Raw genomic sequence first — 27,085 nt, 5'->3', positions numbered from 1 at the left:
TTATAGAGTATTTGATAGTCGCTACAGCAAAAAAGTCAGTGCATGATATGTCATTTTAAAATTAGAATAGGTAGTAAATTATAAAATGCAATTTGAGTCGTATTCGATTATAGTATAAAGTAACGAGTAGGTTTCAACGTTCGAATTTGAATTTCGTTTATTATGTTATCTCGAAGATCTCAGGAGATATGTTTAAAGTACATTTTAGTTTTATAAAAATTATAATAATTATTAAACTGCAGTAGATATTTTATATTTCAATTAATCATAATACATAATATGTATTTTCTTTAACTTATTGGCTTCATATTTTCATCAAACTGATATATAATAAAAATTTAATAAAAATAATTCGATGGAATACAGATCATAGATTGGATGTAGCATTTATATAACAATAATAACAATAACTATAATATCGGATATAATATATTGTTATTGCAGTGATAGACGAGTGGTTTAAATTGTAGATAAAAATAATATCACGTCTTTCATAAATCTATCAAAGCGTGTTAGGCGAACTTTTCTATTATCTGTTTCCCGCACCACATTGAGTACATATATAATACGAATACAATGAGACATGTATTGGTGGCCGATTCCTTACACAACCTTTGCCAATCTTGGCAAAATCTCAAAAAAATTTAAAAAAAGAGAAAATAAAACCCGTTCCTAGTAAATTCTAATGATTCGTATCTCATATTTTGTTCTGTCAATTTTATTATTGTCATGTGCGGACTTTGTACGTCAATCGCTCGACCAATAGTTATTCTATATGTAAACAGAGATTATTAATTTGACGGTAAACCTGAAACGCATTATCTCGGGAAGTACTTTTTTCCCCGGAATAGTATTGTGTTTTAGAATGTTAAAGTAAATGCGTATGTTATAATATTAATAAAAGAATAAAAAGAACTAATAAAACACTTTAAAAATAAAGTAAATTTAACGTTGTTGAATTTAAATGTCACTCGATATAATATAATATTCATCATACTAATTTTTATTGAATCTATCAATAATTGTACAGTGCCATTATAGTATTTAAATAATTAATCGTTAAAATTAAAAAAAAAAAAAAAACAATCTAATGAATGCACAAATAATAATATTATGATATTATGAATTAGATATTAAAAATTATCATGTGACTTTTTTTAAACAAATGTATATCGGACGGGGAGTCTAGACGAAATTTATTTCAAACACACATCGTGTTTACAGTTCTATAAATTTATACAATATGTGTCTTTTTCCGGAAAACAAGCATCGGGTATCAAAACTCTTATATAACATTATATTATATACATATGGTATATATATTTAGACGGTGAGATCTAATAACCACGTAGGAAAGTAAATATTTGTACGGCATGCGATGACGTGTCGACAGAACGTCATTTCAACCACCACGCCAGTACCGGAGCTGTCGTTTTTAAAATGGATGCGCTCAAAGGAGGGTATAATAGTTTCATTCATACAACGAAATTGAACAGAAAAATTATGTTTTACGATTATATATGGAGTAAATTAGCCGATTATTGAATTGTTGATTTGTATATTGAATAGCTTGAAAACTGTTTAAAGTGCGTAAAATAAATTTACTATATTATCGTATAATGTGAAAACATTTTCCAAAATCGCTGTTAATTTACGTATTAGTATTGTTTTTTTTCTTTTTTCTCCGTAGTATTAATTAATTCATTATAATTAATTCTCTCATATCATAATACAATATTATTATGATGAAATTAAAGGTAATTTTTTTAATAATACAGAGTAAACGTTAGTTATTTGACGCCTGGCTAAAATCTTCATTTAAATATTGGAGACAAACAAGTTTTTATAAACTTATAATCATATAATACTATCACATAAGAAAAATGTATCTATAAGGGTCTTAGCGAGTTGCTTACACTGGTTTGAAGGGTCAATGTTTATTTTTAAGGGTATATTTATATACATTTTAGACTATTTTATTTCATATGTTTCAAGGACCAATACTATTTTGATGCCTTAATATATCAAAAAGTACTACAGATTTAAAAATAATTTTTTTTATTTAAGTAAGTAATTATTTATAGAAAAAAAATAGTATTTATTTAATTTTCATACTTATTATTATATATGTTTATATTTATAATTATAAATGGTTATTATTTGAAATATTTAAATAAATATTTATTAAAACATTTTTATTTAATTTTTTTATTTCTATAAATAAGTATGAGTATATTATTTTATTCTTAAAAATTTCACCTTATTGACTCATCAGGTTAATGAATTCAAATACTTTAGTTCCAAAGTGAGTCCATTAAGCAATGACTATTGCATATAAGTTAGCTCCATTGTCACACTATTTTACATATAATTTATAATGTGAAGTGAATTCACTGTCGCCATTACAGTACTCATGGGCATCTACACAAGTAGTTGAGACATATTTATCATAACCATCATAATCATCACAATATCAAACAATATAAATTTATATAAAAGCTTAATAAACTTTTTCCGGCCTAATGGTAATTTTTGGAATTATTTTTTTTTTTTTTTTAATACGAGTATATTATTAAATGCTCCGTAAAGCTCAACAAGTACTATTAAAACTCACTGTAAAAAAAATAACTTAAGTATTTTTCCAATTGGTTAAATTGATTTTTTATCATTGGTTTTTTTGTATAAATGAAAAAATTGTGTTATTTCTAATTAGTCGCTAACTTTAGTTGATGTTAAACTGACAAATTTAGAATTTATTCACTAAATTAGGTAATATTGATATATTTCTATTATATGAAAAAAGTTTTGCCAAATAGCTACTATTAACCGAATCATAAGTAAATAATGGTTATTATTATTGTTAATAATATAAATTAACATAAATATTTGTTTCCAACAAATAATTTTTTAAATAGATATTTTGTAATTGTTAGGATGCTATTTAAAATATCAGATGAAAATAACGCGTTAAAAAAAAAAAAAAAACAAAGAAAAGAATATCACGAAAAGAAATCAAAGAAAACAATTAAAAGAAAGAACAAACAGAAGAATCTAAATATTTAGCGTTATGAAAGAGAGGGTTGGTGAGTAAATCGAGTAGAGGGCAGAGCGTCATAGTAAAATAAAACAAAAATAATCAACACAGACACTTCCATTGAAATAATTTTTTTCTATTTACATAATATAATATAATATTGCACTTTATTAGCTATATAATATACTTAAAAATTAATTTATAATTACTATAGTATTATGACATAGAGCAATTATTGATGGTTTAATAATATAGTATATATATTGATATTATTAAGATGATAGATTGATTTAAGGAATCATATTATATTTTGTAAAATCCTCATTAAGTATTTTAAAATTAAAACGTTTTATCTTATTTTGGATAATACATACATTTAATAAGTAACTAAGTAAAAAAAAAATTTTTATATAAAAAATAAAGTTGGGCCAGAAAGAATTTTAGATTCTCATGATAACGCAACCAAAAAACAACCTATACAGTCATGTACCCAAATTGCCTATATGGCGCGCCGGCTTATAAATATAAATTAATTATTGTCTTATTACTAATAATAATAAATTATAATATAATATTATTAACAGATAAGTATCGAGAAAAATAACCATTAACTATTTATTTCCTATACAAAAAATCGTACACACTGTTCAATATGAGTGTATCAGAATAAAAATAAGCGATAATGAATAATTTTATATTTCACACCTATGATTATGATAATGTTGTTTGAAAATATTATAAATTATACAATTTCATAGTTTATTTTTCATTTTTATTTTTTTTTTATTGATTTACTGGGAATTGTATATATTTAGTGATTATTAATTGAAAAAAATGCTAATTGTAATAATTATTATCATATTAATATATATATTTATTTTTCAGTTTAGTATTTAAGTTTGTTACTTTAAATATTGTTTATATGAACATTGAATAATATATAATTAATGATTTAACGCTATTATATAAATATTAAGTAATATTCTGTTTATAAATAAAATGCGTCTATTCTTGCATTATGTACCACTAAATACTTTGGCCATGTTATTAATACCTTGGATTGAAATTTGGTTAACAAAATAACTAACAAGTAATAACTAAAGTACCAAAATAAATATGTATGATCTTTCCATTAAAAAATTACTTTTTGTATTTGTACACAATACTTAGTACATAAATCTCTATTTATTTTTTTTTCACCATATTATTATACGATGCATTTAATTGTTTTAAGTAATTATTTTCCATAAACTTGTTATTATATTATGACTCTATTCTTAAAATTAGATCAGGAAAAGTTATTTTAAGTTTTAATATACATGCATAGTACAAGTACAGTTGAACGAAGGTATTAAATTATGATAGAGTTATGCAATTTTGTCTCTTTTCTAGTTTTTATATATAGAAAATTATCCAAAATCGTGAAAAAATTATTTTTCAATTGTTTTAATTTTTTTTAAAAGATATAAGGATGTTAATATATATTCAATTTTTCGATAAATATAAATTATTACATTTTGGATTTAGGACCATGATATAGATCGAAGTTTATTAAAATAATAATTAAAAATTCATAGTAATGAAAAAATATATACTGCTATAACAAAAAAAAAAAAAAACTAAGGTGTATTGTGTATTAAAATGAAACATTTTATTATACTTTTTATATATCATATAGATTTTTTTTATTACATAATATACTGTGTTAATATCTAGCATTTTGTCAAAAAATAAAAAAATAAAATAATATTATATGTATTATATTATTTTAATACACTGTAATATGTGAAAATTTAATTACTAAAAGCAATTTCTGAAGTTAATTATACTTAATAATCGTGTTAATAATAAAAGAAATGAATTAGTCAAGAAACTTCAAAATTATATTTTATAATTAAACTGATGATTATGTAATACCTATGATATTGACATATGATTATATTATATATATTTTTTTTTTTTTGATTAATGGTGGGAACTTTGTTTCATTACTGCAAAGGTAGGAGTGAAACAGTTATTGTGTTTGACTGATTTATGTTGTATACGAGTTAAGATGAGGTTTTCGTAAAATGAGTATTATTTATACGAAGCTAATACAACCCCGGGCATAGGGCGCTTACGATATTATTTGAGAAATTACTATTTTCACATTTAACGAGATGATGGAGGAGGGGGAACGGGAACAATAATATTATTAGTGTAATATTAAGCATAAAAATCAATGCGCTATGAAGAAAAGCGTTAGTTAATTTTTTATTATTATTATTATATTTCCTATCATTATTCCCTTCTATAATGTTTATTTCTAAATATTATTCTTATAACGATGTCGTTTTCCATAAATTATATGTATATCTGCAAACCACTGCTGTTATTAGAATACACCGTCATTCATTTTGTGTAATACATAAATAAAATATTTTTTCATATTATTATAAATATTTTATAACACACTTGATCATACTGAACTAGACCTCCATGCGAGATACTACATAATGATTTTGAACAATGGTCGTTTTCTCTAGCAAACAAACTGTGACGATTGTATCGCTTTGTTTCAGCAGTAGTATGTTTGGAGACGTGAATATTTCGGCCATACTCGATTCATTCAGCGGCAGTTACGACAAAAGAGTAAGACCGAATTACGGAGGTGAGTCAATAATTATTTTTATAAAATAATTTACATGCAATAATAATACTATTATCTTATATTTAAATCAATATAATAATATGTACTTCGTATATTTTATATAATACCAGTTATAATCACTTTAAACAAAATATTATTGTTGTATAATACGTAATAGTATTGTACAACCATCATAATTCAAAATACTCAAATCCGGTGTTATTATATTATATTATAATAAAGCATATGTCATTAAGATATGCAATATAATTGTTATTATTACAAGATGTTATATTTTATTTATGTTAATTTAATTTTTAATTTGAACAACAGATCGGTAATTATTCTACAAGAGGTATTTTTTTTTTTACGCATTACATTATCCTGGTTTTTGGTAAATCATTTCAGTATTTACTTTTTATATAAATACAAACTTATGTTAGTAAACGCATTACTATTATTAAAAAAACACTGATCCAATTAAACTGACCTTTAATTATTGTTCATAACAAATGATAATACATTTATACGACTGTTAATACATTTAATATATTTATTGATAAAAATGTAATAGGATAATTTTATATTCTGATATAATTCATTACCGTATCAGTATTATACTAGTATAATCTTAAAAAGTTAATATGAAAAGTAAAGACATAAACTATTTGTGTAGATTGAGTTGTTTTACGATAATAAAATATGCTAAAACTATTCCAAGAAATATATTATTATAGTTATTTTATTATATATAATTTTTAAAAATTCAGTATTGATACGAGTTTATCATAATAATAGCCATTAATTCATAATCATTTCGTTGTAAATTTATGCTTTTTAACAAAGTCGTAATTGAGGGAGGATTTTAGGTATTAATTAATTATTTTCCTTAAGCTTGATTTCATTTTTGTATCATATTCAAATCACCTATAGTCTATTAAAAAATATAATATTAAATAACGATTTATATTTTCAAGAATTCATCCGAAACGTTTTTCTAATTACTGTTTTTTTACATCACTAGAACATGATATTGTAATCGTACTATTATGATATTATAGAATTTCCAACATTTTTTTTTTTACATTATTAAGATAATAATTAAGTATTATTATAACAAATACTTCTCAGATGATACCACACATTAATGGTTATTAAGTAGATGTTACAATTTTCAATATTAAGCCCTAATAATTACAATATACAATATTATATTATACTCAATTCAAATTAAAACTAAAAACATGAATACAATTTCTTTTTAATAATATACTTCGTTAAATACATGCGATTTATATATTATATACTATAAATTATGTACAGATCCCAAAAGAGTATATCAAACAAACGGTAGTATGTACTGTATAATGTATATGATATGTTATATTATATTTATACTATTGTACAGTTATGTGTTTATAGTAGATCGATATATACGTTTAAAGTTTGGGCGATCCAAATGTGGAAATACACACATACAAAGTAATATAAGTGCATGCGAAGAAATTGTATATATTTTCCTCTGCCGCCACTCTTGTAAAAAACTCGTCTAAACTTTAAACGGATCTCACACTCTATCTCACTCTCTGTATACAAAGTGTGTGTATATATCATGTGCGTGCAATACGCGTCGTTTGTAGTGTAATATCAAATCGTTACCTTTTCAATACTATAAAAAAATTTAGAGAAAAAATATCCATTTAAATCGTTTGTTTGCCACTGTATCATCAAATACGTCACGCTAGTCCCCTGGCCTTATTTTTTTTTTATATAAGTCTTTAAGGATTTTTATAAAAATAGAGTGCAAATTGATGCTCAAATTTATTTTTTAAACATTTTAAATCGGTTGTCTTATGTGACGTACGTTATATACGTCACATATTATATACGACTTACGACGAGACTTGTAATAATTGAAATACAATATACATATTGTGTGTGAGAGCGTGCGTGCGTGTTGCGTGCTGCGTGCATAGTGGGATGGTTTATGTGGTTTGAGCAACCCCGATCCATCTATACAATATATTCGAAACATCGACTAGTTGAAAAATAACTATAAATTTATATAACATTGCTTCCCTCTTTTTAAAGAATTATAAAATTAACGTGTCTAATCTCTCGTTGAAAATTCTTAAGAACGCCTTTTGGTGTTCTTATACACATGCTAGACGATTTTATGCCTTAATAAAATAATGTTTTTAGGATTTATGCTTTTTTATTTATTATTTATTAATCATGCTGTATACAAAATGACCGCTTGCCGTCATCAATAATTTACTTTCAATATACACTCTATATTTCAATGATAGATTGCACATAACCAGATAGGTGGACGGACACTTCGTTATAACTGATAGCATACGTCTTACGTTTTATTTATTTTATCATAGGTATATTTCCCTATTATACGTTTCATATGCTAGTCTATCTATAGAGTATTTTATTTTTTCCGTTATTATTAAATAATAAAATATTGAAATATGGGTTATGAAAGTATTATAAAAAATATATATATCAACCCTCTTAATACAGTATAATATATACGAGTTAACACAAATACACACGGAGATAGTGTACACTTGTACAGGTTGGGTGATTGAGTGTAGTGGCAAATCCGGTTCCTCACCCCTCTGAATCACGTGATTCCGTTCATAATATTGATATCCGTAACAATGGACGACGTCTACGTTGATGAAAATACAGTAAAGATGATGGCGTACACGCACCAGTTGACCCATATTAGATGCGGCGCATATGTTATGATATAAGTATAATAATATATTATGCATTATATATTATATATTATATACGTATAATGTCTACCTGCGCCTCGACGATATGGTTACCGCGCCGCTGCGATTGTGCTGCTGTGATGTCGGCTACATTCTGCCGAAGCCGTGGCAAGGCGGCAGCGTAGGTCGGTTTGTCGGACACTGGTGCAGCAGTGGTATACGGAGTTGGGAGGGGGGCTGCAGCTAGGCAAAGGACGATATGTGGGTGTGCGGAACGCACAGTAAACACCCTCTCCGGTCATACATTTCCGACCCACTCGACCGCCGTCACCCGTTCCCCACGAGGGTATCCATACATATATAGGTCACATTTGTACCAGATCTAAATCATACACACGATAGAATGTATATACATATATAATGACAGAGAGTGGGGGAGAGAGAGATACGGGTGAGAAACGGGCGACGGGTTGGCAGGACGAGTTAAATACATACACACATATAATATCGCACTATCGTGGTGCTGAGTGCTTCTGGCGGCGGCCGTGTACACATTGTATATGGCGAGACAGCAGAAGCAGCAGCAGCAGCACTATCGTAGACCACTGTTACACCGTGGGTTTGGGTACGGTGCGGGTCGCGAGAGGAATAAGCAGCGGCAGTGGCGGTGTAACGGCGGTGTGTGGGCGTGTAAACTCCGGCCATCATCTCTCCCGAAATCGATTTGACCTGTAGCGCCGTGACTCTATTTTCGATTTCACCGGCTCCCGGCTTTTTTTAGGCTAAACACGCCCCGGAACACGATATATATATATACATACACCTAGCTCTGGTAAATGCACACGCGCACTTTAGGTGTGTAAGACCTAAGCTACACACACGCACACATGATGCACACACGCGCGCGCACTTATAAACGGATATAAATGCGTGCACGCATATATGGGTTATTCGACTTAGGTCGCGGTCGACGGCGACTCGAAAGAGGTGTATACCGAACACGGTACATACTACGTCTACCACAGTATCATGTATCTTGCTTGCGTAAGCTTTGTCGGTAGTTTTTTGTTGGCGTCCGTTTTCTTTAGCTTTTCTGTTTTCCTCGCGGCGTTCTCGTGTTTTCCTTTCCGTTTTCGCTTACCGTCTCCGCAGTCCTGTAAGAGATACTTTTTAAAAGTGTTTAAGTACGCAGATACAAATGCGCTTATTTCGGAAAAAAAGTATTATTAAAAAACGAATACACCGTGAAAAATGATTTCCGTTATACGAATACGAATACGGATAATTTAAAGTTTTTGTAGATCGTTTCATAGTTATGAATATTTTTAAATTATTTATAAAACGTTTTGTTTTGTCTTATTATACATCATATACATCAATTAAACCAAATTATGCTTTCATTTTTATTCGATGTACGAGTACTTTTTTTCAAAAGCATTTAAAATACGCATTTGATTACTTAAAAAGTATTTAAATACTTTAACTCAAGTATACTTTACAAAACTGTGTATAACATAATATAAATGTATGCACAGGTTCGTTTAGTTTAAAAAAAAATGAATAAACTATAGGCGAACATTTACGTCATCAGCAATGCGTATTTTACGTAGTTGAAACTTTGAACTTGATGATATTTAATTTTTATGATAACTATATCAGCTTGCGTCATACAATTTCGTGGTATACAAATATACAATGTAAAATATATAATATATTTTATATATTATGTTACGGGTAAGGTATACAAAAAGGAGTAGTGTACATATTACCTGAGTAATGTAAACCTTATCCATATGAACAGTGTAATGTATACATTATATACTTTAAATATGTACAATGTATACATTGCCCGGTGAGCTATAGATAAAGTATTACTATATAATCCTAAGTGGACAATGTTGGTACAACACGACCAACGCACCAAACATTTCAAATATTTCAATTATACAGATTTATTCTAGTTTAAAAACCAAATTATACTAATCTAAAAAAAAAATTATTAATTGGTGATCATCTAATTATATAATTAGACTATTAAATCATTAAGTAATTATAATATACTACTTGAGAAATTTTATTAGAATTTAATTTAAATTTAAAATGAAATACGAGTTAATACAATTATTTATTAGAGAATTTATTTCCATAAATTTGGGTGAAATTTTGATTTGCAAAGTATTTTCTTGAATTTACATTTATATTTATTTGATTGACATTGTTTAAGCTTTGACCACCGGAACAAGTTTGTACGTTAACTACTTAACGCGACTAAAAAATCTACAGTATTTACTATTGGTTAAGGATATATAGTAAATTGATTTATAGAATTAAGCTAAAGAAGGGTACCATTTTTATTTCTGAATTCATAGAGCTAATTATCGCTAATAGACACAATTTCAAAAATTAGGTTTCTACAATCTAAGGTCATCTCTGATTCTGTCTACTTCTGGTAGTTTGGCAATCGTTATTTTCGTTTCATGAATAATATTTTTATTTTATCTAATAGGTTTGTATATAATGTTAAGTGTTCACCTTACCTAAATTTATACATTATCCGATTTTTGTATTTTATCCGTAACATAAAAACATACATACATAAACATACGCACGCACGCCAGCACGCACCCACCCATTCGCGCTCACCACCACACTGCTTTGAGAACATAATGTACGTGTATTAATTATAATATAATTAACATAAATATAATTATGGAAACTATGTGTATAAATCATAGTTAACATTTCCTGGGTTGAACGCTATTTGCAGAATTTTAATTATCGACGGGTCGTACTTCTGTGGTTGTTATCTGTATAATATTATATCATCATACATTGGCTAAAAGTGTTCGCTTTTCTAAAAGGAACGTTGGTTTACGTTCACAAATATCGATTTTTATCGTAATCTCGATCGAAATTAATTTATCGATATCTAGTTGATATTTTATTTTTTATCTGAACCTTTACAATGCGTAACCCCTTTGAAGAAAACAATAATGACAACATATTTTATTATAACATTGCTATAATATTATGGCTACGTTGTCTTTTCAGCAACCGCGTTCAAATAGAGCCGCGACCTCGGCATTTCAACCGAGCGAAATAATGATAAATCGGCTTTGAAAATATATACGTATATAATATATTTTATTATTCACGCGGTGGCGGTCTTTGAAGGAAAAAAAAAAATTAAAAAAAAAACTACGTAAAAACGAAACCTTTATTATTATCCGACGTCATTAATCCTCTCCCCAGCCAACAACCACCTCACCACCATACACGACCGGTCAACCGAAATAAATTAAAATCTTGCGGATTTCCCCAGCAAAACGTCGTGAGGTATACATACGGTATCGTTGAACTCGGTTTCATTGTTTTAAAATGTGTTATACAGAGTGAATCGTCAAGCACGCTCACATTTATTTTTATTTTTACTATTCATTTATTTAAATTTAAATTCTAGGAATTTTTAAATACATGCTTTATATTTTTGAATTCCTGAAATATTTTTTGTACTTCTAAGAGTGTCATGTTTAGGCAATTAAAACTTTTGATTTTCAAATAATAACCACCCTTCTTAGAAGAAAGTGGTTCTTATTTAAATGTACACAAGTTTAGGTTAAACAACAAATCTTAAGAATTTAAAAATATTATGTTTATATAAGTATTAAAAAAAAAAAAAAAAAAAATACTAAAGTTTAGTTTAGAATAATTTCATTATCAGAGAAACGGGATAATGATTAATGAGCATACTTGGTAAATTACCCTGTCCTGGACATGTACGCCATCTTAGTTTCTTATTCGCAAACACCAATTGAAAAATATCGACCATCAAAGGTCGTACAATAATAACTAGATATATCTGTCCAAGATAATTTTTACTACGGTCTTTGATGGTACTTATTAGAAAGCTTTCGTTTTAATGTTTTTTTTTTTTTAAATAATACATTTCGGTAGCTCGATATTCATAATTTGTTTTCAAAGTATTTTGATAATTTTAGTTTTAACCTTTATCGACACAACGACTGAGACGGCCCGTTGATAATTTTAAACAGGTATGCGTTCTATTTTGTACTATAATATTATACGTATTATATAGCATTAAGCATTTTACATGTGTGTGTTTCGATAATAATATTATAATATACATTTTGCCTTTAAGATTTTTAATCGTAGAATTTTCGACTTATTTGAGTTGGTATTGAAATTAAATTTAAAAACCTGCGTGATCTATAATATTCAAATGTAATGTTGATCGAGCTTTAAATTCGAGTGTAAAAAAATCTAGAATGGTACGTACAAATAACGATAAACGAATGATATTATTATATTGGTTTATGGAGAGTTATACATAGTTCAGTTTATATGTATTATACTAGCCTTAAAATAGTACATTTTATAAAGGTTTCCAAACGAGTTAAATATGATATAATATATATTATATGCACCGTGGCAATAATATAATATATTTAGATGTATTTATGTTAAAGCCAAGGACGTGCATTTGGTGCGTATAATAATATAATGTTTAACGTATATTATATTGTTTAGCTTAACCATTGAAATTTTAGTATAATTGGTATTATAACATAATGTTTACAGGAGCATATTCGTCTCTTTAGTTTTTATTTATAAGGTCGTCGGTAACCTACGCATATGATGATAATATATTATTATATTACCAACGAATCATACGTTGCCAATGTTTGGCATAGGTACTTTTATCGATTTAATGTAATTGATTTAATTAGTTTAATGTGTTTTATAATATCGTATACATTTATACCATAATATAACACGTGTAATAAAATTTATATTAAATTTGTATATATTATCGTCGCTTCAGAGAATTTCCAATATTTCGTATCATTTTTTGATTTTGATTTTTTTTTTTTTTTTAATCTGCCGGGTTTCAGGTACTCCAGTAGAAGTCGGTGTCACCATGTACGTGCTGAGCATCAGCTCATTGTCTGAAGTGCAAATGGTACAATAAATATATATTTTTAAGCAAACTACATAATATAATATTGTTATGCATATCGGACCATTTATATTATAATGTGTTTATTTACAACTATTATTAATTTTATTATTTTTTTATAATTTAAACATTTTTAATTAACTCAAATACACACTATCTATTATTATATTATATTATCATCCTAGCTGAACTAGTTGCATCCAAACGAATATATTCTTAAACCATTAATCTCATCTAGTCTCATTATTATAATTATGTTACAAACCATTTGGAACGCTTTGTTGTAATACATAAACGTTGGGTTTGAAGCACGTTGTAGACTGTCGTTTTTTCGTTGTTGTGATATATATATATATACATATATAGGTGTATACTATATATACATATATTGTAATATAAAAAAAAAATTGTCCCGGAAATTTCGTAATTATATATATTTGTAGATTGTATATATATTACATATATATGTGTATGTGTATATAATATATATATACATGTATATGTATTATGTATACAAATATACTATATAATCTTACAAATCGACAACGACTAGAGTATTATATAATATAAAACAAACTGTATGATAATCATCCAAACACACTGCATTTGATAACGCAACAGGTATTATTATTGTAGCGAGCTTTACGCGTAGCGTGTACTACTTAGACGTGTAAATACTATAAATGGTCAAAATAGAGTCGGATTAAAGAGTAACCGAGTGATTTTATTTTGTGGCTATTAAGTAATGTTGTTTTGTCGATATCACGTCTTTGAGCGTTTAATATTGTTATAAATACTTAAATACTCGTGTATAGTGACGTTATATATTGTACAACTATGGAGTATAGATCAAGGATTCGTTGATATAGGGGGAGGCTTCCACTTATCAAATTATCGTTTGTAAAATTTTAAAAACGCTAGAAATACTTAAAAAATATATACATATTTATAAATAATATTATAACGATATTGGGTTACACAGTAGTACCATGTCCAAGTAAAATGTTGGTATTAATATTACCTAATATTGCAATATGATAAAAAAAAACCGATCGGCGCCCGGATATATGAAAACAATTAATGTCACCGAAATGATAGTATTGTTATAGTGAGATGTGGGTACTATACAAATAACAGTGATAGTGGGCGAACTCTACCGAGCGTTGAGTGTTGTATTTAAAGCACTCAACGTTCATATATTATCGACGTACCCACACACCCATATTACTACACACGTGCCACATCGCAAATTCAGGAATAAATTTGTATCCCGTTTCTTTAGATTTTCACTGGGAATTTATTTTGTTAAATCGCTATATCGATCTATTGCTTGGCTTCGGACCGCACATACCTATAGAGTATTATAGGTACATGACGTATACTGCACCGCGCGGCAGCCGGCTGGCGACCGAGAATTGCGGTGAAACGATATTTGTGGAAAATCATTTGCGTTTTAGTACGTTTTTATGTAAATTCAACTATATTCACGTCCGTATATTATAAATAATATAATAACACGTGAGGTTTCTCGTGGGAATACCAATGAAGTTTAATAGTGGCCGCCGTCGACGCATTTTACGGATCTCGCGTCTTCTGTAGCGCGAGAAACCCCAACCGACTGCGTAATAATAATATTATTAATAGCTACATACATATAATATATTGCAACGTGTACTATATTATATTATAAGGAACGTCGATTTTTTTTTTATATACTATTATTTTATATTTTTACGTGCTCTGCACGTCGTATATAATAAATATAGAACACCAGAGATGTAATCTATTTAACTGACTACACAATTATTTTCTGTAACTTATTAGACATTTGTGCTTTAACATCATTCAGGTTTCACACTTATTTTAAATATTCTTCATAATATTTTGTTTCAAAGTATTCAATTAAAAATGTTTGTTAATTATTTAAAAGAGTAAAATTTAAAATATAATAACTATTAACAAATATAAAAAGTGTAAAAAAATATTTTAAAAAAAGTAAATATTTTATGAAGTAATTAGTCAAATATACCTAATATTAATTACTTTTTCTTCAGTGTCTAGTTGCTATTATATAATATGAGCTTTCAAATATAGTAATAAGTTTTGAGGAATATCTCACGCAATTTCATTTTAACATTTGATTTTGAAAATTGGTGAGTAGCAAATCAAACTAATCACACCGTATTTCGACAATGCGTCTATAAGGTCAAAACATAAATATATATTTATAAGCCATCAGCATTACAGTATGTGCATCTGAAAACCATACGGGTTTCTATATAAAAATCGGAAGTAGTAGCAGTATCGTTCACCGCTTGCAAAACACAGAGTTGTATATAATATAATCAATAAGTGCGATGAATAGTTTTCAATAGAAAAAGAAAAAAAGGCGTTAAAAAATATTATTACCCCTAATAACGACGCGAAGATTTAGTGGTCGAAATTTCCGGTGAAAACAAAAATCGATCAAAACATAACCTAACCCGGAAAATATCACCCGAACGGAAATGGTTGTTATTATTTTTATTATTATTATGTGTATGATAGTATGAACACTTTACACATCAAAAATCGTTTATTAACGTTTCACATTTTAGGATTGTGTATACTAATATGTAACATAAACACAAGTATAATGTATAACATAGTTTTTTGGAAATTCACCGCCAAAGGGGACTGAATTTTTTTTTTTTTTGGACAACAGTTTCATATCTGTAGCTTAAAATATGCCACTTTTTTATATCATCAAAAAGACGGACGTAGGTATGTACGGTATTATGTTCGGACGAGGATGGCTTTGCATTATTGAACGCGGCTGACTGTTTGATATTCATGGGCTGTACGGCGGCTGCGTTGGTCTGTACCATTATTACAATGGAAACCTGCGCGCGACGTATACATACATTATGATAACAATATGAACATATTATATATATTTATGTGCATACAGGGTGACACACTTTTGTCTTTTTCCGGTCGATTGTTGCATCCAGATGTTTCATTATGTTCAGGTTAATAGCTATTTTTCCCAATTTAATAATGTTTTTGAAATAATACTCGTATTTTAAAAAAAAAATTATTGTAATAACTTGCTTGGCTGTGCATTTATGCTTTCTCTGACGTTATGGTATTTCGACCAACATAATATTGTATGTAATAACGATAATGATTTTTCCGTAAACCAGTCTTATGATATATGGTAACCTTATCGAGGTTACGAGATTGTGCTACAGACCAGACGGGTGGGTATCGATCGGAAACTCGAATGATTTACCCGTTGTATCATACACCCTATGCCATGTTGGTAATTGATCCATCCGATGATTTACTAGTTAATTATGATCTAAAACAACCAATAAAAAGCCATTTACCATAATTAGGTCAACTCACGGTTTAGAAGAATAGAAGACGACGCAGTCAAAACGCCACAGGGAAATAAACATACTACTAGTAGGTACATTATTTTCATTTTATATAATACACATCCTAAGTGCGGCGATTGCGGTTTTTGCGTTTCGTAATTAAAAAAATAAAAACGAGTTTCCGTGTTCTGATCGTTTTTTTACTCTTTTAAAATATATAATAACGACACTCGTGGTTGAGTGTTGAATAACAGTCATATATATATACAATAAATATTATAATATATGTTTTTTTTAGATTCTGAACGGAGTGAAGAATGTATTGATTTTACAATGATGTATGTTTTTTTTTTTTTTTTTTTTTGTTTTTTTTTTTTTTGTGTCTGTGTACAGCATAACTAGTCGAAATAATGCTCCAATTTCAAACAATGGGGGTGGTTTCCGATGTAAAAGTGAATATCCTTGGTGCATTATAGAGGTAAAAAGTTAACATTTTCCAACAGTTTTCAAAAAAATCGAGAAAAACAAAAAAAAAATGACGGAAAAACGGCAATTTTTACGCAAAACCAGTTTTCGACCAAATCGATTTTTTTTTATGGTTGTAATTCAAAAACTAATCACTGAAAATACTTGAAATTTTCACCAAATGTTAATGTCAGTGGTATCCGTATATAGTTAAATTTTCAAAAAATTTTGACTTTTTTTGAGTTATTTATAGACTACTGAAATTTTCGATTTTTTTGAAAATTTTTTTTTAAAGTGTCGATAAAAAATTTTTGGATGACCAAAAAGTTTTGAAAATTTAATACAAGGTTCCTTATGAGTTGTTTTTAATGTAGCTAAAAAAATTAAAAATCGTTAGTCACAATTTTTTTTTATAAGCGTTTTTAGTTCAAATTTTTACGAAATCTGTCGAAAACGCGAAAATTTGCAAGAAATTTTGAAGTTGAAAAATCATAAAATTTTTTTCTTTTATAACTAAGTTTTGAAAATTTGGTACAAGGTTCTCCATACATTTTTCTTCAAATATCTGTAAAAAAAACTCTACCGGATTCAGGCAAAAAATTTTTATGAGTGTTTGAAATTTAAATTTTTACAAAAACCGCGTTAAATAACAGTTTAGCCTCAAACGATTTTTGATATTTGTTATTATTCAAAAAGTATAAGTCGTAGATACTTGAAAATTTTACCAGTTATTAAGATTCGCGTTTTCTTTACGTGATTTAAATTTCAAAATATTTTGACTTTTTTTGAGCTATTTATAGACAACTGAAATTTTCAATTTTTCTGAAAAAATATTTTTGAAGTGTCGATAAAATTTTTTTGGCCCTATCAAAATACTTGAAAATTTAATACAAAGTTCCTCATATGTTATTCTTATAGTGATTAAAAAATTATAAGAATACATAGGCACAATTTTTTTTTATTAGCATTTGAAGTTCTAATTTTGACGAAAATTCGTCAAAATTATGAATATTTGCGAAATATTTGAAGTTGAAAAATCATAAAATTTTTTGTGTTTATAACTAAGGATTAAAAATACAACACTAAGTTTTCCATAAGTTTACCTTCAAGTATCTATAGAGAAAACTCGAAGCATCATTATAGGAAAAATTTTAAGTGCGTTTGAATTTTAAATTTTAACGAAATAGCGTAATGATAACGATTTATCCTCAAACGATTTTAAATATTTGTTATTATTCAAAAAGTATAAGTCGTAGATACTTGAAAATTTTACCAGTTATTAAGATTCGCGTTTTCTTTACGTGATTTAATTTTCAAAATATTTTTTAATATAAGCTGGTTTTTTTAAACCACCTTTTTCACCAACCACTAGAAATTATATCCTAGGCTGACAAATCATCTTCGTTCAGAATCGTTTTTCGTATACAATGATAACTATCATTGGATTCAAATTTAACACTCCTATAATATATAATAATGATCCATACAGCACCTAATGTACAGCAGAGCGGTACTCACTTGCCGACTTTTTTAATATATATTTTCTCATTTGAAACTTATTGTCGTAAGCTTTATCACAACGAGTCATGACTCTTCTCAGTAACTACGCATAACGAGTTAAAGACGTATGTATAAAGGTGACATATAGCTGTGGCATTCAGCTACAGACGCCTTTGTCAGACGACCGTGTGATTTTTTTTTTTACCCCTTTATAATCGCGCCACCAGCACAAAACGATCGGTTTTATACGCGCTCGTGACTCATAAAATTCATCGGGTTAATTTCACCGGGTTTTATATTTTTTTTTATTATTTCATCGTATGCGTTTCTCTAAAGCACAAAAATATTATTAAATTTTTATGTTTATACCATATTATTACTTCATATAGTGCGATGAATAGTCTGATAAAGTCTTTTCTGTTCTGTCATCTTTGCAATTTATTTATAATATAAAGTCAGAAAGATTCACCGACTATATAGCCTCTATTTTTTCTTTTAATAATAAATTTATTCAAATTCAGATTTTTAAAAATTTTGATTTAAATCATTAATTCAAAATTTTAATTAGTTGGTTCGAGTATACCTCCTAAGTATATATAAAAAAATCATGAAATTACAATTTATGTGGTCTTTAAGTATATTTAAAAATTCAAAAATTAGATTTTATAAACTATATTATAGAAGAAAAATAGTGATGTTGCATGAATGATGAAGGAAATTAATAACAAAATATTAAGTATCTACAAAGATTTAGGCAAAAAAAAAGTGTATCTTAATTGTTATTATTTTGAACCACATATTTATTTATCTGCGTGAATACTAAGATAATATTGTTTTGATAAAGTCTTTTCCATAAATTTTTGTAATCAAATATTTTATATTTTTATTATATTTTGAAATCGTCATAGTTATAATAATATTGTCATAGTTAAATAACAATCGTTATTACGTTAACGAATTATTGTACTTCAATGCAATAATATACCTATATTTCCTACACATTTTATCAGATCAGACATATGATAGTGGCCTGTAATATTAATATTATTAATTCAATCTGTAATATTAATCCTACCTCGACAAACAGAAAACACCTCATATTTATTGTTTGGAAATCAAGTAAACAACATATCAGATACTATGGTTAAGTGTATTTGGTCTGATTATTTTATTTCAATTAATTTTTATCAATAAGGTTATTCAATTTCAAATAATTACAATTAAAATCTGTATAAAACGTATTATACCAGGGGTACCCATCGAGAAGAGACTCGCAAATCACCAAATATAATAATAAATATGGAAGAGCCAAAATGTAAAAAAAAGGTCATTTTATTATATGATATATAAATTCATATTAAAAATAAAAAAATTTTTTTGTAAAAATGTTACGCTGAGATGCAAGCCATCCATGTAACTATACAGTATACATATACATAAAAGCGTAGCGAAATTATGAAATAAAAGTTGATCCCTTTTTGTCAGAACTTACTATTGTACATTTAGAAACCCTCCTAAAAAACCCAATGATCACCTGTGACAATAGTTACAGTATGTATTTGTATACATTCAAAGAAAAACAATATAGTTTCAGTAGATTTTTATTATAAATCATAAAAGAGAAAATGTTTACAGTTCATCAAAGAATAATATATGAATATGCCGGTGATATATATCATCGGGCTGATGAAACTCTAGTAACAAAAGTAATGGTAAATTTAATGAGAGAAAAAACCGTAAAAGGAATACCTCCAAGACCAGACAACATTAAGAAATTGTTAGATAAATTATTTGGAGTATGGAATAGAAACAGCTAAAAAAAAAAAGATCTGCAAAAATGTTATGCTACCTCTGGTGTATAATGAGAAAGCCACCATCCAAATTATTAATCGTATGTATGACAAAGGTTTTATGATAATAGCAGTTAAAAGGCTTATTATTTTTTTTTTTTTGATGAATCGTGGCTCTACGAGGGGGTACTTCGCCTTTGCGGACAGTCCTTCCCTTCCTATCCACATCGTTTATTAAAAACAAACAAACAAATAATAATCTAGTTAAAAGGCTTATTAGTTATTATATTAATATCATAGTAATGAAATCAAAATATTTCTTATGACGACATAATAATATTATATAATAATTACGATTTTCGTCCATAATCACATTGAATTTCTGCACACAGAACGGCACAATCGCGCCATCTTGTACCGGGTACGTTCTATAGTAACATAATGTCTTATTATATTTTTGTCATATCATATTCATGTACTTCGGCATTAGACTTCTAAATAATAGGTACATACAATATTGTATGTAATGTAATTTCATACGTATCATAGCTAAGTAACATTTTGTATCACCCTTTATTTTATACAGTTGTATAAATTCTCCTCTCGTACTTGAAGATGGGGAGAATTGTTGTATTTAATTTTTTTTATTAATTTTTAAAACATATTTCTACTAAGACACGATACAACTAATAGGTATATTATCGCCAACTCAAAATCATAATATGTTTCAAACATATTTTAAAATAAACAAAATTTTGCGGAAAAAGTCAATTTTAGTATCTATTGTAGTAAGGTACTGATGATGTTGCGTTTTTTAAAGTATAAATTAGTTTCTGGTTCCGGTTCCCTATATATTTTAGTCGTTTTTAGACCGCAACGAAAAATAATGTACTTTTATCTAAGAAAATCATTGCGCCAGTTGATCATTTTTGGAACCATTTCGCATATATTATTACGTAATAACATATATCATACGGTGTACGCTGTATAAACGCACAACGACCCGGGTGGGCCCCTGGTGCAACGTTTTGGGAAAATGGCGAAAAACATTAATCAACGTTTCATCGTAATATTACACACGTCGTATATTATAATGTTATATATCATGTCTTCCGTAACGAATATGAAGCCGTTCGTTATAACAATAATAGTAACAATAATAATAATAATATAATATACTGTCGGGAGTCGTATATTTATAAATAGGTATATATAATAATATAGTATATGTATATGAGTCCATGTTGAAGACGATGGGCACCGCCGCCTATTATAAAATAATAATATATACGTGGTAACTCATTTATATATTTTGTATATTCAACCGTGGCTGAAATGATTACTTTACTTTTTATTTATAATAATGATATAATATAATAATTTTTGATTTGGATAATTATCAAGTTTTCGTAGATTTCTAAGAACGAATATTTTCGTTTAATATACATACCTATTATATGTATATATTATATTATATCATCGTATGTGAATTTTTTTTATTATTTCGGTTATAAAAGTTAAAAATAATATAATGCTATATCATTATTAATTATAAATATAGTCATTCGGTTAATCTTGATGGGAAGCGACCGGAAGTGAAAAACAAAACGTATCAGATTCATACCACGAAATTTTGTATTCGTTAGTTTCAGATAAAAAAAAATAAACCAAAACGTTATCTGTTTCGTTATTAAAAATTTAGAAAACAAATAAGCCAGATGGCCAGTACATCTCGTCGTTCGATAATATTACGTATATTATACGGAATGATAATTTTAGCAAAATAATTATTAATACAAATTGCTTTTAGAAAAATTGCATTTTCACACATAAAACAAACAACGTACATCGTTATAAAATCAATACAATCATCGATAGTTAAAAATCTTAAATATTAAATTATATAATATATTTATATATATTTATATAACACATAAAAATAACATATATTTTTATTTTTTGCTTTGTATTGAATTAGAATTATGTAAAAAAAATATCAAAAACATTTTTACTTTTTGATACATTGCTTGCCTACCGTTAAAAACATTAACACATCATAGCATCCTTTGCTGGTTAATATAATAACGATATATACTTCTCGGTCATACACTCATACGGTTCGTATATGATAATATTATAAATAGCTCATAGGCCAATTACGAATTCCCCGAACTCGGTCTCACAACTACCGGCGGCCGGTCAATATGATTTTAAAACGCAAAACGTTGCGCCGTGCGTCACGACCACCATGATATTGATAGAAAATTGACGTTAACCAAACTTTAGAAAATGAAACAGAAATTACTATAATACCTAAACTATTAACTACCGATGCTTCTCTCATCAACGGAATTGAAGAAAAAAAAAGTTAGACTGAATGTAAAATCAAAGTTTGTATTTTATATTATATATACACTGCGATTCATCATAATCAAAAATGCTCACTTCTGTTTCATTCCTGTATCAATGTATCAATGATTTCATTCAAATGTTGATATTTAGAAATTTTGAGTATATTTAAGGACAACATTTTTAATTATTTTGATTTTTTATGATTTGAATAAGTGTCTAATGTCGATACAAATTCCTTTATTCGTACTAGAACGTGAATCTCACTATACGCATAATATTATATTATAGTAAATGACGTCTTGTTTTTATCAAAATGTTGTTTTTGTGTTTTATCGTTAGTAAAACCGTTGAGGTCTTGAGTTGTTAATTCACGTCGAATACAAACAGTTAAAATTTTAATAACTGTTAAAAAAAAAGTGTCGGATTTAGTGCCTCTCTATCTATACATATTAATATTCGTATTGTAGTGATCAAAAACACATGTGGAATTAAATATTGTTTTTCTGTAAAATGTACCTACACCCATAATACTATGTTATTCATAAAAAACTGTGAAGTGACTTATTGATGGGTACCTTAAAACTTTCAATAACGGTATACGCCCATAGTATTATACACATGAATATTAAATAATAAATTATATCCATATTCATAACAACACTATAACGTATTCATTTTAATCACAAACGTATAATAATTATAGCATAGTGTTGTGAGTTTATTACTTTACGTTATTAAAATGTCTCTTTTTTTTGCCCATTCTGCAGTTTACATCATCATGAACTTGTTGGTAAATAACACATAACATATCGGTATTTTGTAATTAAAAAATCACAAAGTTCACTTTAGAGTTTTATACTATTAATGGACCATGATATTACCTATAAACAAATATATTGTAAATTAATCAAATTGATTTTATTCTACAACCAATTAATACATTATATACCAGATTCGGTAACGGTTTTAAGGGCAAACATTCTAACAACATTAAAATATAATGATCAACATTTTTTCTTAAACGAGCAATCGACTGCAAAATATTGTATTTGTTAGATAACCAACAATTTTTCATGTTATAACAATTTAAAATGTATAAATAAGTGGTTTACCAAATAGACCAGGTTAGGTAAAACAATATAACAAAATTAAAAGCTTAGATTCCTGTTTTACGTGATAAAACGTGATAACAGTTTTGTCCACATACTATAACAAATAATATTTAAACGGTGAAAAAAATTTGAAGGATTAAAACAAAAAGTCAGTTTCACTCGTGTTACAAATGTTATCTAAGTGAAATATTTTTAATACAAAATTATAATTACCTAAGTGGTTTAAGATTAATAATTATCTTGTAATCACCATGCATCTCTTGATAAATGCAATAATATTGTTATAACGTACGCAAATTCCTGCCAACGGCAAAATTAATTAAATCCGTTTCGTGGTAGGATAGTTAAAGTAGTGTGATAATATAATTTCGTAACGTACCTATATATTATTTACAAGCTTTTTTGATTTAGTATGAGTGTAATTTTTCACATTACTCATAAAGTTACGTCACAACGGTGTCGGAGTAAGTAAGTAGAGGAGATCGCGATGGAAAGATTTGAGAAAATATATTATAAAAACCCTACTGTGAATTTGAGCGTTAATAACTGGTTGTTCCAATAGCGAGGGCGGTGGCAAAAAAAAAAAACCGTTAACAAAAAACTTGTTGTCCACGTGCGTAAATATTTCTGTTAGAAATGTTACCTTTACTATTCAGATTGCCAAACAAATTTTGTAAATTCAAAATAAACCATTGAAGCATTATTGTATACTGAGTGATTCTAAATTTGATTTGATTAAAATTGTTAAGTAAGCATATAATTTAATACAATAATTTCTAATTACCTATAAAGATTTGTTCTATACTGTATAGTGACACAAAATTTCTTGTACAAATTTAAAACGGTTAATATTTAATTATTATTTCTTTAATATTTATTTTATTATATTATGAATTATTTGAACTTGGCTATATTTGTACCAGCATTCAATTAAATCAGTTCCACACAATATGTCAGTGTCTATAAAATAGGGCTACAAATGTATTCTCTGAGATACCCCAAATATCCTTAGTGCCTATAAGGGTATATAATAAAACAATATGATAGCATTTTTTCACATACGTTGCGAAATATTTTTTATAGTATTATGTATAATATAATACATTTTCTACTCTGATATACATTATGTGAATCATAATATTTTACCCTACAAAGGTTCGATACGAATATTAGGTCAAACATTTTTAAAGGCGATTTGATTTAAATTTAGAGTTATTTATCGGAAATAGGTATTAAAAAATACAACTTAGAATTTATTAATATTTCATTAAATGATTTCTGAAAAAATGTAAAGCGATAATAAAATAGTTTAATATTGTAAACTGTAGTATTGATAATCGATAGTGAAATAAATATGTATATATTTTCTAGAAAAATTTATCTTCACAATATATAATTCTTCTAGTTTGATTTCTAGTCGGTTGGTAGCTGATGAAAAAAGAGGAAGAAAAAGGGATTAAACCCAAATCAGTTTTCCGTTAAAAAAAATGTTAGTGGGTCTCATTTTATTCTCTATTCAAAGATATTAATTTATAGTATGTTGAAACATTTCAAAAATCAATAATATATGAACTTATAATAATATACAGTAAAAATCGTTTATAATTAACTCAAGGGACCAGGAAAAATAAGCAATATAACCGATATGCATAACAACCAAAATGAAATATATTATATATAAATTACAAAACCGTATACATTTTATTAGATTTTAATCCTAATTACTTTCATTATTAATTACATTTTCATAACTAACGGAAAAAAGTATATTATTATTATTATTAATAACAATACACTTTTATTATAAAAATATCTTATTATATTTTTAAATGTCTGTTTAAACTTTATCAAATTTGTTTTTAACACAAATTTAGCCATATAACTTAATACCGATTATTTAATTTTATAACATAGACAACAATTTGTCTAAGTTCACCCATAATTATTAACATCATAACCTACCAATAAAAATTAGAATATATTTATAACATAAAAGTTTTGAAGACATTTTTATTTTTAACGCTGAACTTTTACTCTTACCCAGAATTTCACTAACACGGTTGTAATTTTGAAATAGGTACTTCTTCTGTAATATTGTACACTTTCTACAGCTTATAATTTGAGTTTGTGGACAAAATATAAGTCATGAGATAATTACATAATGGAATCAACGGATCTTGAAAATGTTTTTATCATGGAAAAAAAAACTCATCTGCGCATTTCTATAAATATATATTTTTAGTCCGAGCCGATGCTTTTGAGTGTAGAGTTCCGTCTCTGGAATATTCCGATGTTTAAACGATAAGAGACAGGGAAACTTATGTCAGATTTTTTTGTGACAATACTCGCTTATTTGCAGACATTTTATAATAGCTACATATATATATATTTACAAGATTTGCTTAATAATACTCTCACGATAACACTGGATAAGCCTTAAATATTATCTTTTCGATTTCTGGTGCTGACAATGATGTCTATAATAATGTCAAACTTGTGGAATTTTGGACAGACGTAAAAACTCAACCCCGATTATTTGTATAATAGCACGTGTATACATTTATTGTTAGAATACAAGTATTATATATTATATTATGTATGTGCGGATTGTATTAATATGTCACGTTCAGTAGTCGATCCGTTCGAGACTGAATCTGATGATTTTATTCAAATTCAAAAATTTCAAAAAAAAAAATTTATGTATTGATATTTAAAATACGACATTTAACCTTTTAGGTTGATTATGTTTGTCAACGGGATCAGAGGGGAATAAAGGTAAAAATATGAGATTTGTAATTCTAAACGATACAAATATTAAACGAAATTCTTTGTTGTTTTAATCTTTTTTCGTTTTGTTTTTGTTTTGTTTTATTTTTTTAACTATACCATATTGAAATTGTTAATCCATTAATATTATAATACATAGAAAAATAAACCCTTTTATGTATACTTGTGGAATAGTCATACATAATTAGTATTGACGTTTTAACCTATCATTGCAGGTCCCCCAGTAGAGGTCGGAGTCACCATGTATGTTCTCAGTATAAGCTCCGTGTCCGAAGTACTCATGGTACAAATAACCTAATAATAATAATAAAATATATTTTTTTTATTTTAAAACGTTTTTGTTA

At 27.3% G+C, this 27,085-nt stretch overlaps 1 protein-coding gene across 4 annotated transcripts in view; it reads left to right on the top strand.

Moving 5' to 3' along the window:
- The window catches only part of LOC114120849 (gamma-aminobutyric acid receptor subunit beta-like), a 46,552-nt gene that overhangs the window by 6,507 nt on the left and 12,960 nt on the right, over nt 1-27,085 (top strand). For 3 of the 4 annotated variants that reach the window (XM_050198507.1, XM_050198505.1, XM_050198508.1), the window contains 2 exons: nt 5,599-5,684; nt 13,309-13,376. In XM_050198507.1, the coding sequence (XP_050054464.1) occupies nt 5,599-5,684; nt 13,309-13,376 (154 nt within the window). Of the gene's footprint in view, nt 1-5,598; nt 5,685-13,308; nt 13,377-26,956; nt 27,025-27,085 lie in introns of all 4 variants that reach the window. The other variant, XM_050198506.1, reaches the window with a different exon arrangement.

This window comes from Aphis gossypii, chromosome 1 (genome assembly GCF_020184175.1).
Source record: "Aphis gossypii isolate Hap1 chromosome 1, ASM2018417v2, whole genome shotgun sequence".
In the NCBI taxonomy this organism is placed as follows: domain Eukaryota; kingdom Metazoa; phylum Arthropoda; class Insecta; order Hemiptera; family Aphididae; genus Aphis; species Aphis gossypii.
Note: the sequence above shows the minus strand (reverse complement) of the source record. Positions and strands in the feature narration are given on the sequence as shown.